This window comes from Brassica rapa, chromosome A10 (genome assembly GCF_000309985.2).
Source record: "Brassica rapa cultivar Chiifu-401-42 chromosome A10, CAAS_Brap_v3.01, whole genome shotgun sequence".
Taxonomy (NCBI): domain Eukaryota; kingdom Viridiplantae; phylum Streptophyta; class Magnoliopsida; order Brassicales; family Brassicaceae; genus Brassica; species Brassica rapa.
In genome coordinates, this window is record NC_024804.2 from 14,283,209 (window position 1) to 14,295,581 (window position 12,373).

The 12,373-nt window shown below is 38.9% G+C and overlaps 2 protein-coding genes and 1 long non-coding RNA gene across 6 annotated transcripts; all 3 read right to left on the reverse strand.

Moving 5' to 3' along the window:
* Positions 1-25: 25 nt before the first annotated feature.
* On the reverse strand, positions 26-5,015 carry LOC103845601 (pentatricopeptide repeat-containing protein At5g21222). Of its 3 annotated transcripts, none has more exons than XM_033282623.1 (11): positions 4,702-5,015; positions 4,208-4,406; positions 3,996-4,058; positions 3,839-3,910; positions 3,575-3,709; positions 3,389-3,469; positions 3,157-3,210; positions 2,954-3,079; positions 2,793-2,882; positions 2,168-2,290; positions 26-1,891 (listed from the first exon to the last, which is right to left on the reverse strand). In XM_033282623.1, exons 2-11 carry the CDS (start codon positions 4,379-4,381, stop codon positions 266-268), a joined length of 2,544 nt encoding a protein of 847 aa, XP_033138514.1. In that variant the 5' UTR covers positions 4,382-4,406; positions 4,702-5,015; the 3' UTR covers positions 26-265. The 3 variants fall into 3 exon arrangements, with proteins under 3 accessions (XP_033138514.1, XP_033138513.1, XP_009120716.2); XM_033282622.1 differs by having other exon boundaries at positions 3,575-3,739; XM_009122468.3 differs by having other exon boundaries at positions 3,575-3,682; positions 4,702-5,014.
* Positions 5,016-5,252: 237 nt separating this feature from the next.
* LOC103845602 (SNF1-related protein kinase regulatory subunit beta-1) lies at positions 5,253-8,056 on the reverse strand. 2 transcript variants are annotated; one of them, XM_009122469.3, is made up of 5 exons: positions 7,761-8,056; positions 6,418-6,528; positions 6,157-6,335; positions 5,896-6,058; positions 5,253-5,815 (listed from the first exon to the last, which is right to left on the reverse strand). In XM_009122469.3, exons 1-5 carry the CDS (start codon positions 7,959-7,961, stop codon positions 5,501-5,503), a joined length of 969 nt encoding a protein of 322 aa, XP_009120717.1. In that variant the 5' UTR covers positions 7,962-8,056; the 3' UTR covers positions 5,253-5,500. The 2 variants fall into 2 exon arrangements, with proteins under 2 accessions (XP_009120717.1, XP_009120718.1); XM_009122470.3 differs by lacking the exon at positions 6,418-6,528 and having other exon boundaries at positions 7,761-8,044.
* Positions 8,057-9,867: 1,811 nt separating this feature from the next.
* LOC103845603 lies at positions 9,868-11,035 on the reverse strand. Its single transcript, XR_628556.3, has 2 exons — positions 10,686-11,035; positions 9,868-10,274 (listed from the first exon to the last, which is right to left on the reverse strand). It is a non-coding gene; the product is annotated as an uncharacterized LOC103845603 (long non-coding RNA).
* Between the last annotated feature and the right edge of the window lie 1,338 nt (positions 11,036-12,373).

The following is a 12,373-nucleotide window of genomic DNA, read 5'->3' on the forward strand; positions in this document are numbered from 1 at the left end:
CGAACCTGACTCGAACTTAGAAGTCTAAACCGCCAAAAACTCAGCTCAAACTCAAATGGGTACCCGAACATGAACATCTATGCTTAGAACAGTCTTTCATTAACCAGTGATAGGCTGGTTGAAGAAAGTTAACAGTGAATTGGATCTGTAGGGAGTAAAAACTATAACAAAGATGTACAAAAATGTTTTGTTGTACAGAAAAATGTATTGTTTTGCTTCCTCAACCTTTGGTTGGCTTTTCACACCCATGAACTTGGCTTCATCTCTAAAGCCAAACAACTCTACATGGATTTGCAAACCTCCCAGCTTCCCTAATCTGGTCTCTGCACAACACCACCAGAACATTCCGCCTCAAACCAAACTGGGACTTGATGCACAGCTTAGGTTTCTCAGGCATTCCCTTCAAGAACACAGGACTTCTCGTCGAAACGATATGATTAGGGATACTTAGTTTGGAGGAAGCTGAGTAAGAAGAGCCTAACGTATTGGCACCGTCACTGTTGTTTGAAACACCAATAGCTTTCCATCCATCAGCTATGAGTTGCATAGTTTTCCTAGTGGGAACAACATTCTTCTTCTCCATATCTTTCAAAAGCTCTTCCGCCTTCCACGGCTGCTTCGCTTCCCCAAACCCCCACATGAGCGTCTCGTAAGTAGTCAAGTTAGGAGACAAACCAACCGTTCCACACATTTTGTTATACACCTGCATCGCTTTCTTCATCTCGCCCGCGCTGCACCAGCCGCTTATGATCGTCGTGTAGATCACAACGTTTGGCCTAACACCGAACTTCTTCATCTGATTCAAGACTTGCTCTGCCTTCTCCGGCTCTCTGGCTCGAGTGTACCCTTTGGCGAGGATGCTGAACGCATGTATGTCAGGATCTATCCCTCCTTCCAACATGTCTCCGTAGATCTCTTCGCATCTTTTCATATCTCCTACAGAGCTCCACGCGTTCATTAGCGTGCTGAATGTAACCACGTCAGGTCTCACTCCGAACTCTTCCATCAGGTTTACCACCTCCCCAACTCCTTCCATGTCGTTGCTGGCGAGGAAGCCTTTGACTAGAGAGTTGAAAACGAAGAGATTCGGATGAACTCCAAGTTCTTTCATTCTATAGAAAAACCTCAACGCTTCTTCCATCTTGCCTTCTTCACAGTAGCCGTTCATAATGGTGCCGCAGGTACGTACATTCGGTTTAACTTTGCTGTGTAACATCCTCGGTATGATCATATCCTCAGCTGTGCACGTTGAACCGATCCTCGCATAGGCTCTTGCCAAAGTGTTAAACGTGACAACATCAGGCTTCACCCCATAAGATTGCATTTTGTACACAATGCTCCACGCTTCTTCAATCCTCCTCTGGTTGCACCAAGCCTGAACGAGTATGTTACATGTTCTGTCATTCGGTTGGAGCATCTCGTCCTTTAACATCATCTCCAGGAGTCTTGACGATTCCTCCAGCTTACCGATTTTGCCGTATCCTTTGATGAGAGTGTTGAACGTACTCGCTGTGGGTTTACATCCACTCTCCTTCATTTTTTCGAAGACCTTCATCGCTTGGTCGAGGTTTCCGGACTCGGAAGAGGCGTTGATGATGGCGTTGAAGAGGATGGTGTCCGGTTTGAGGCCGTTCTTCTCGACTTTGGAGATGAGGGAGAGGAGAGAGTGGAAATGCTTTTGGCGGGTCAAGGCGGTTACGAGTGTGGTGTATGTGATGATGCTTGGCTTGTGGCCTTCTTCGATAAGTGTGTTGAAAATGGAATGGGCTTCTTGTGGTCTCCCTCGTTCTATCAAGCCGTTCATCAGCTTGGTCCTTGAACGAACATCGCCACAAGTTGTACCGCTTGAACATATCACACAAGGATATGATCTCAATTGCACTGTCACAGCCTGTGAAAGAAAAGGATACGTTATCTCAAACCTCTCTTCATAATATGATCTACATTTCTAATTGGATCTAGATTTTTAGGATTACTTGAATCTGATTTTCTACAATCCAACAGGACCACTCTGTAAGTGGAAGAGCACTTCTAAACATAAACAAGTCTAGAATCTTTTTATTTTTAGCAAAACAAGTCTAGAATCTAGGTGACTATGTTCAGATCAGATGATTAAACCCTTCAACTCAAATCATTCTACATATAATCAGATGGATGAATGACTCACTTCGGAATCTTTAAAAACAGCTTCCACATCAGACAAATTTGCTTCTTTCTTCTCTTCAAACACGGCTGGCTTGTAATCTTTCTTGAACCAGGCATCGTCTAAGATCTCTGGAATTGTGATACGCTGACATGTTAACACAGTCAATTAGTTCCACCACTGAAATCAAGGACAAGTGGTGTTATTTTACCCCCAGATGTTTTGAATGATCAAGTTCTACATGCAAGACATATGTCAAGAATCCGCTTAGTAAGATGCACATAATAATTGGATTAACCATTGCAGGAGGACCATACACTTCTGAACATTTTAGATAATGATATATCTACTAGGGAGTAGCTCATTTCAGGCAGAACCAGCAAGAAGGGAAACATTGAAAGGGTTCTAGTCTGTCCACAAGATTACTTGCGGCATTTTAAGTGTCCATAACGAATAAATTTTCCGAAACAGAATAATAAACTGCCACTGTACATGTTGAATGATTTCTCAAGTTTTCCATTAGCGTTTAGGCATAACATTTCTAACAGATTCCCGGTAACCCCTACCCTGCCTAATAATCTTAGAGAGGAAAAAATAGCAAGTTGAGATGCCTAAATCTTGAAAGCAATGGTAAACCGAAATATCTTACAGTCATCGGATTTGGATCCAAGATTCGGACTATCAAGTTCTTAGCACCAGAAGACAGCCAGGAAGGACAACTGAATTCAGCAGATGAGATCTGAAAACAACAAAAGTTCAACAGATAATGGTAGAGGAAGAATCCTGTAAATACATTACAAAACTTCTTACCATTTTGTTTAGCGTCTTGAGATCAGAATCCTCGAACGGCGAGTACCCAGCAAGTAGTACAAAGAGTATCACTCCACAGGACCACAAGTCTGCGGTTGCCTGGTCGTAGCCATGTCCATTAAGAACCTTGGGACGAGAGCAACAAGCAAACTTTTAAAAACATGGTGCAAAAAGCGCATGAGAAGCCGTATGACTAAGCATACCTCAGGAGCAGCATAGTTTGGAGGTCCGCATGCTGTGTGAAGAAGAGCATCCCCCTGCCAAAACCAAGTAATTCCAATAAGCTAAGAATCAGTGTTACAGATCTTATTATATATATCAATATAATCAATGGAAACATCATTACTGAACTTTAGACAATTCATTAGAATAAGACAAGGAAAAACTCTGGCAAATAAAATGATGGTAATAGAATCAAATTTAGTAGTTACCTACCATGACTTGTTGGGACAAAGCACTGAATCCAAAACCAGAGACTTTCAGATTTCCATGAGCATCAAGAAGCAAGTTTTCCGGCTGCATTGAGAGAAACAAGAAAACTTAGGCATGTCAATTAGCTGCACTTAAAAGAAACCAACACTAGCAAACTTGGTCCCAAGAGGTACGAAAACATTACTGTACTTTTAAGTCTCTGTGGTACAGTCCCCTGCTATGGCAGTAATGAACTGCATTGATAAGCTGCTGGAAATATCTACGTGCTTCCTCTTCTTCCATGCGTCCATCATTTTTCTTCACAAGTTTAAATTTAATGCATTGCTTAAAAACCAAAAATAATATTATCTTCATATGTGAAAATACAGGAGGAGCATGAGCCATTTGATGCATGATACAAACACCAAAGTATAAAAGTTCAGGCTTTCATTTGGAGGGAGAAAGAAAACTCACAATTTTGTCAAAAAGCCTTCCACCACTGATGAACTCTAGGACAATATATATCTTCGTCTTGCTCGCCAGAACCTAGAATGATATCAAACTTTTTAAAAGATTTGCTTCGACTCCAAAGAGAGACAGGTAGAGAAAACTAGGGGGTGTGGAGATGGACCTCATACAGCTGCACTGCATTTGGATGATTTATCAGCATCATTGTACAAATTTCTTTCTTTATCTGTAAAAAGCAAATTCGAATGAAGCACATAACACTTCTGGATTAAGGACGGATCTATAGGTGAATCTCACTTGTTTTACTTCCAAGTAATGTACAAGAGAGGAGGCATGAAAAAAAACGGGATGCTAATTAGGAAAGTGATTGCTTACCTGTTCAGACATCTTAGTTTTGAGAAGCTTGTCTTTATCAATGATTTTGAGAGCAACGGATTCTCCTGTCTCAATATCCTTAGCATACCTCACTTTAGCAAAAGTGCCTTGGACAATCGTTTTGCCAACCTCATATTTACCAACCCAACGCTTGACTTTTGGATCACTCATCATTCAAGAGTTCAATGATCTTCACAAGCTGTTACAGGAAAATGTATCTGGTCATCTCTATAGAATCCAACATAACAGTCTCGGAGTGTATCTTTTCTCAGTTCACAAAAATTAAATGCAACTATAGGACATCCAAATTCTCCACTAACCAATACTCGTAAGCATATGTGTATACAATTAACTAAAAGTGAGATTCTAGAGTTAATTACAAGATAAATCATCATAAATATTAGATTATCTACACTTTATACAAATGGTAAACGCGTGAACAGGTGATCAAACCCTCCAGCTTTACCGAATCATTTCAGAACATGGAAACACACCTGCGAATTGGCTGGAGTGTCTCCAGATAAAAAGGAAGCAGCTAGAGTTGAAATCGCATGCAGCCTTTCTAGAACTCAAAGCTTTGCAGGAGGATTCAAAAATCAATGGAGCAGAGTTCGGTTGTGTTTGTGTGAAAGAGAGATGGTGTGTGTGGGGGCAATGCAGAACAAAGAAGCTCGAGAGTCGCGTGGAGAACAGACTCTCATCGCTTCTGCAACTTGATTGATCGGTCTCAATTACTCGGCCAATGCCTTCTTCTTCCTCCATACTCCATCGTGTGGCTCACTTTATCACACGCTCTCTCTTTTTTCTTTTTCTTTATCTTTCTCTTATCCAAAATCTCAATTTACAATAGATACAAACCAAAATGCGATGACGTGGATTAATGGTGAACGACTATAATAGTAGCACTTTCTTTGCTGATTGGTGGTTAGTTATTTTTCTTGTCACAGAAAATGATTTTCTATTTTACTGATTAAAAAAACTATTTTCCTTAACCCGACTCTTGTCTCTTTTTCTTAAAGGAAACACGAACTATATGCGTGTCTGGTTGCTAGCCGATAAGCTTATAATAACGTCTTATTGGGGAATGCATTTCACAGTCTTTTCTTTGTTACAATGAGAACTGAGAAGCTTTGTTGTACATAAAGCCACCCAAACAAGGCAAGAAGAAGGTTGATAAAACTCGGGTAACTGTTGGGCCACTCACTCACTATGAACAAAGTTCTCACACAATTTTTGAGAGATGAAGAGAGAAGAACAAGAAGACAACGTGGCATTTGATTTCGTCATTTCAGTTTACCGTGTGAGGGGTTTGTAGAGGACAACAGTTATGTACTTAGACTCGAACCTGTGTGTTAATCCCAAAGCTACAATGGATTGAGGAGTCCATCCTTGCTCTATGAACACATGGTTTAGCACCACATGCTGTGGCTTTTTGGCCACGGCTGTTTCTTCACTTTTGCCAAGAAGTGTTAGATGCAGCTGAGGTGGCACCGCGAGTGGATCTTTTGTGTAATCTTCTGCGGTTGGGAGGGCTTGGCCGTAGCTATGATCAGGTGACGGTGGCGCCTCAAACTCCACTATGCTTTCTGGGTTTTCCGGCACAAAGTTCTGCGTAATAAACTATTGTATTACACGTGCAGAATGACTAATAGTTTTACCATGAACAAGAGGGTGAGGAAATTACTTACATGAACATCGAGAATGTTACAGACATTCCCCATTTCGTCTGATACAAAGGGCAAATCTGGGATGTGTTTGCATTCACCATCGACGATCACCTTGTAGTGGTATATTCCAGATGGAAGGACCAAGAGAATTGAGTGGTCTTTTCCAGATTTCTGCAGCTTCTTCCTGTGGAATTTCAAAAATATCTATATGTTTAGCATGTACACATACCTATTTTATGGAATGCTCGAGAGAAAGTTCCAGAGAAACAAATCAATTTCTACCTTGATCTCCAACTGTCCCATGATCCTTCCACTGCCACATCATTACCTCCCTGGTTCCATGTAATGATAATAGGGATTCCTGGCTCTTCGAGATGATCAAAAACTCTTTGAGATTGGTTCCATTGGATCTTGTTAGGCGAAGGAGGGGCGTTTGCCCTCTGCAACGGAGCCACTGGAACCTGATACATGCACACAAACAAACAAAAACTGAGAGGTGAGATTTTTGAAACCAAGTGCGAGAAGAATTTGCGAATGTAGTACCATCTGACACGAAATGCAGCCATTATGTACACATGTTAAGCCTAAACAATGGAAGAAGTGACGCATAGTTGAGCCAATGGCGTTAGATGTAAGATGACATAACAATGAGAGCTGAAAAGAAAAGGAGCGGAATAATGAACGTAGCAAACAATAGAATGAGAAATTACTGTAATATAGACAAACCTTTACTAGCAAAAGATATCTTACTGTCCCTACCAAACCATGATAAGCCAATCAATTCTCTCAAGTTAATTCAAGATCTGTGTGTTTTCAGTTCAAAGGCTCAGAAACGAACAACTTGTCTACCCAATCAAAATGAAATCAAAGAAACACTACACAGAAGACTCACGATGGGTCATCACATTTCACAGTTCACAGTTACAAATCAACACAAGAGCATCAGCAACTAGTAATGACCATAAAGCAGCAAGAAAATACAGAATCAGCATTGAAACATAGAGCAACAAGAACTAACATCCTATTTAATTAGTATAAACTTCTCCACACTAGGCATGGCATAAACAAAACACCAAATAAGAGGTTCTGTAAAGCTGTTTCTCTAGCATGATTCACTAGGTTGTAACTCAACAAAAGAAGGCCTATCAACAAGGTAAACTAAGCTCTCCTCTGCTAAAACGAAGGAAAATAACTTCCTAACTTCTCATCTACCAGAGTTTTTTTTGACTTCTCGAGAACCAAAAGATTAAGCCGAGTAAAGTCCGATTCCTTCTTATCACTCAAACAAATGCCAAGTATCTCATGCTTGCCCTCGTCACAATGATAGCAAAGATTAAATTACACAAAGACATCAACTAGTCTATCATACAAGGAGTGTGTGTCAGTGACCAGGGGCAAGCAGTAGCTGGAGGATAAAAATATATTTAAGAAAACAGCTACGAAACCGAATTAACATCTCAGGATAATAATAATACATTATCTTAGGATTGCAGAACAAATATGACAAAAAGAAGATTATCTAGCACACAGTCCCTAACTCTTTACACGCCAAGCCTTAGAAAAGCAAGGTTATATAAAATTTTCTCAAGAAGCAGCATACAAAAACAAATCAAGTGCAATTCCGCTATACGAAATGAGTTCGTTCACTCATAAATATCTGGAAAAATTAGTTGTTTGGATCCTTAGGCAAATCTAATGAAGATAAACCTCTCAGTGAGTGAAACATACGAAAAAGTCAAGTCAGCTTTCTCTTATTCTACGAGTAAACTCTATTTCACCTTCAACGATAGTTCAACAATGTTTCGAGCGGATCATACCAAACCAAGCATCAAATTCAACGATCAACACAGACTATGTAGAGAGAGAGAGAGGGAACGTAAGTAAACCTGAGGAGCGAATAGGAAAGGAGAAGGAGATCGAGCGGGGCTTCCGGGAGGAGAACTGCTCATAGAGTCTGTGGAAGGAGGACGACGTTGACGACTATGGACTGAAGGATCCCCGCCGTTAGATCTCGCCGTTGAAGATGATGTGGCATCTGCCTCCACGCCAGAGACGGCGTCGTCTTCTTTGCCGTTCGCATTCCCCATCTGAAAGCAAGAGAGAGAGAGAGAGAGAGAGAGAAGCAGACGTGAAGAAAAATGGAGGGAGGAGGAAGAGGAGAAGCTTATTAACCCTGGAGTTAGGGTTTAATTACGAGGAATGCCATTTTAAGGGCTCTTCTGAGAGATATCATTAAAATCCGTACCAATATGGATAAACGTGTGACGTGGCGTCCCAAAAGTAGATAATGAATGATCCATTTATTTTTATTTTCTTCTTTTCTAAAAAAAAATTCTCATATCAGATTTGCAAATTAAATTGCTTTCAACATAGTTAGGCCTAAACAGTGTATTTTGAGTAAAGGATACATGAGTAATCCAACGTATTAATCGCTAGTTTTTACTAAACATACTAGGTAGAGACCCGCGCCTTGCGCGGGACGACATTATACGGATAAAATGAAATTCAAAAGTCTAAAACAAAGAATTATGTTGTTTTTAGACCTAACTGTCTGAACTGGGATACACAACTCAATTTTTCATATATGGAGCGGAATTGGTTGAGTTCTATAGATATTAAAATGGGTTCATAGATATATGGTTAGGCCGACTCTCGTTTATAGGCAGAAGCGATGAGTAGCTTGAAGCAGAAGAAAGTCATATTTGAAGCTTCTTCGATAGAGTGAGACAGTCCCTTTTGAACCCTTATCACTATATGGACCTCTTACCCCTGATCCAACAAATCCTAGTTCTCTTGCACTGCTTTGAAGAATGGTCTATATGCTATGTCTCTGATCAGAAAAACAGTGTAGCACAAGCCATTGCAGAAAGTGTGGTCACATGGGCTCGTTCACAATCGTATGTTGGTTCTGGTAGTCCTTTGTGGCTTGATCAGCTTATTCAGCAAGAAGCAGGAGATTAAACTCCCTCCTCCTCCGTCCTCAGGGGGCTCTAAGTTGCTTCCATTCTCTATTTCTCTTCTATTAAGAGTGATGTGGTACTAATGGTACTTGTATTTTTCAGCTTTTATTTCTTTGTTTCTCCCTCAACTTTGTCCTCTTTGGACTTTTAAATTAATAAAGAACTTCAGTGTTAAAAAAAATATATGGTTAGGCTTGGCCCATGTTAAAATTTAAATTTATTAAGTGGGGGTATTCAATTCGGATATCGGTTTGATTTCGGTTCAGTTTTTTTGGTTTTCGGTATTTCGGTTTATAAAAAATAGCTACCTCAAATTTACTTTCGTTTGGCTCGGTTTACATACGCTCGGTTTACATACGCTCAGTTTTCGGTTTATTTAGTTTTATACCAAAAAAAACATAAATTTATCTATCTTTTAAAATATTTTATGAATTTTACTTTATATGATTAAATATCGGCTTTTATATAACATACATATATTTTGGTTTTTAGATAGCCTTATTTATATTTTACTATTTAAAATAATTAGTAAGCATATTAAGTTAATAATTATAATATTTTATAGGTTAGAAATAATAACAAAAATTATTAATCCATAATATTATAAATAACTAAACATTAGCACATATATTTGTCAACAAAAAGGTAAAAAAATTATGTTTTATTTAATTAGATAAAAATGAAACATAACTTTGAACTTAAAATAAAATATTAAATTACTAAAATAAACATTTTAAATATGAAAATCATACAATAAAATAAATTATGTATTTATTCCCAATTATCTTATATAGTTTACATATAATTATACTATTGAATTTGAATTGATCAGTTTATTCGGTTTGATGGGTTTATATACCAAACCATATCTATATATCACAGTTTCTTAAAAATGACATTCATTCGGTATTATTCATTCATTCGGTATTATTCAGTATTTACCAAATCCAAATAACTTTCTCTATTTCTGCTCGGTTCGATTCTAATTGGTTCGGTTTTACCAGATTGAACACTCATCCTATGAATCATGGTATACTTCGAATTATTTTGATTTAGATATTTGTTACTTGAAAATGTAATATATAGAAATAAAATGAAATTACTCAATTTTATGTAACTAATTATATAAATACTTTCATTTAACATTCCTAGCTGGTTCCCAAGAGTTCATCACAGTAGTATTAGTATCTGAAGCAGGTGGTGGCCTTTCCTCAAACGACCTCCGATGGTCCGACCATTTCTAAAACCACACGGCCTCTCAAAAGCTCTAGAAGATTTGTTGCTCATCTCCCACGTACTGCACCTCCAGTCCACATATTAAAAGGAATCTATCATCCCTGCAACTCCTGGTATATCACCAGTCTCCAAGTAATGCTGATGGTCTATAGTAGTCATTTTCAAACATCCCAGCACTGGACCGAGAAGATGTGTATTTATGACCTTCAGAAAAATTGAAGACAGAGGAAGATTAGAAGCTCTGCAATCACTATATTGGCCTAAATATAAATATAACATCTGAAACTAAAAAAGTATCTCATCTCAAAGTCTGGACTTTTAGTGCTGAACAAAAACATCAGAACTATCATAGCACATCAAGTGATTTTCCTAAGAGACAAAACAAATTCCTTAAGGCCAGTAGTCCAAACAGGTATTTCAAATCACCATAAAAATAAAAGATGTAATGAACCCACAAAAAATAAGACTAATTGTCATCCAATAATAATAATTTGCATCAGACATTTATCATCACATATACATAAGACGGTAAGTCTGCAGATACGTTTCAACAGCTTGAACATATATTGAAAAGCATGAAAGATCTTGATTCTTAGATCGAAAAAAAAGACTTACCAAGTGATTAGCAATCCCATTCCTTCCCTCTCCCCAAATCCTTCTCCAACCATTTCTCCCTTTCTACGCACCTCTCCCACTCCTCGCACCTCCATTAGACCCACATGCAACAACATGTCAAAGCCCTCGAACCTCTCAATACCGTCAAAACCCCTGCGACCACCGTCCCTCCTTCAAACCCCCACCACTGTCATAACCTGCGACGCCGGCTCCCAATTAATTCCGTCTCGTCACCTCCATCTCCTTCACCAACTGCTCCTCCGCTCTATTTCTTCAACTGTCCTTCTCTCTGCCCACCACATCGCCTCCCTGATTCACACCACTCCTTCTCCGCGGCCGCAACGGCCTCTCAGAAACGTATTACGCTTCTTTGTTATTATATTTTTTAGACTTCGTTTATAAGTTGTTAATCATATAACAAAGTTTACGTCTAATATAATTTCCCTAACAAATTGACATTGGACTAACTAATTTTCCAATTGATTCTGATCATGCCACCTCAGCGAAATTGTGTTCTAATTAAGCGCCACATCAGTAAGCTTAATTTGTAAATATTACAAAATATAAGGTTACTATTTTTTAAATGATTCTCAATTAATATATAGAGGATATATAAACCAACGACACTATTTTTGGAATTATTGCAACTTAAATTTCGGGAGCGCCAATTTTGTTTAAGTTTTATTGTGCATCACGATATCTCCTATATCTATACTAATAAAGTTGAGGAGAAACTCTCCACATTGAGCCACCTCACCTCTCCTATCTCTAAAACGTGACACGTGGCGTAAGTAAAATGAATTCACGAGTTAGTTCTTGTGGGTTATACGGGCTTTGTTATCAGTTTCACAAATACTGGCCCAATAACAGAGATCTTACTGTGTTGCAGCAACGATGAACCAGCTCTGTCGTCTCAGCTCCTCCTTCGTTCAGCAACGATGAACCAGCTTGCATTCAAGTAGCCCTACTCTGTGGTCTTCAATTCTACGACGGCGAATCTGAGAGGATTTGTTGACTACGACGTCGACTTCGGAGGCGGAGGATTGTCTGGATATGGAAGGAAAGTGGGGAAAAAGATCCAATTTTTATTCTTCCTTTACTCAACACCAATTTTCTTGGTGTTAGAAGAAGACGTCTACCCTGCTTTGCTGTTTAGAATCATTCAGGATCTGTAACTCTCCATCGTCTCCTCTCAGGTTTTTTTTGCCTCTTCAATTCTTTGCTATTCAATCTCTGTTTTGATAGATTTAACGATTGAAGATACCCAGATGAATTTTTATGGACAGTTTTCTCTTTATTATCTAACTGAAGCTGCAAGCTTGTGTTTTTGTTTGTATCTCTTGCAATTAACATCACGTAGCCCATGTTTGGTTATACGCTTAAATGGGTTCTTTTCTTGCAGATTTCAAAGGATTTAAGATCACATGAGAGCCTGAGTTGTGATTGCACCAAGTTTGCAGCTTTAGATGATCGTTGTCTCCGTTCTTTAATCCTGGGAGATTGTGTCGTCCGAGCTTTCATCAATATTTTTGGAAGCTTTGCTATTTATTTCGATACAAACCTTCTCAACTTGGGACATAATAAGGTCTGCATTTGCCTCAGGCAGTACCGTTTGGTTATATTTGTCCTCTTGAGCTTTACTTTGTATTGGTTTTGTGTATTATCAGAGAGAGAGAGAGGTTAGCTTT

Excerpts from the sequence above, each read along its gene's own strand:
- LOC103845601 (XM_033282622.1), bottom strand. The coding sequence starts at position 4,381 with ATGATGAGTGATCCAAAAGTCAAGCGTTGGGTTGGTAAATATGAGGTT. Across the intron at positions 3,740-3,838 it reads GAAGGCTTTTTGACAAAATT|ATGAAGATAATATTATTTTT; the intron begins GTGAGTTTTCTT and ends GTATTTTCACAT. Across the intron at positions 3,211-3,388 it reads CTTTGTCCCAACAAGTCATG|GGGGATGCTCTTCTTCACAC; the intron begins GTAGGTAACTAC and ends TGGTTTTGGCAG.
- LOC103845602 (XM_009122469.3), bottom strand. The coding sequence starts at position 7,961 with ATGGGGAATGCGAACGGCAAAGAAGACGACGCCGTCTCTGGCGTGGAG. Across the intron at positions 6,336-6,417 it reads GCTGCATTTCGTGTCAGATG|GTTCCAGTGGCTCCGTTGCA; the intron begins GTACTACATTCG and ends TGCATGTATCAG. Across the intron at positions 5,816-5,895 it reads GTAACATTCTCGATGTTCAT|AACTTTGTGCCGGAAAACCC; the intron begins GTAAGTAATTTC and ends TTTATTACGCAG.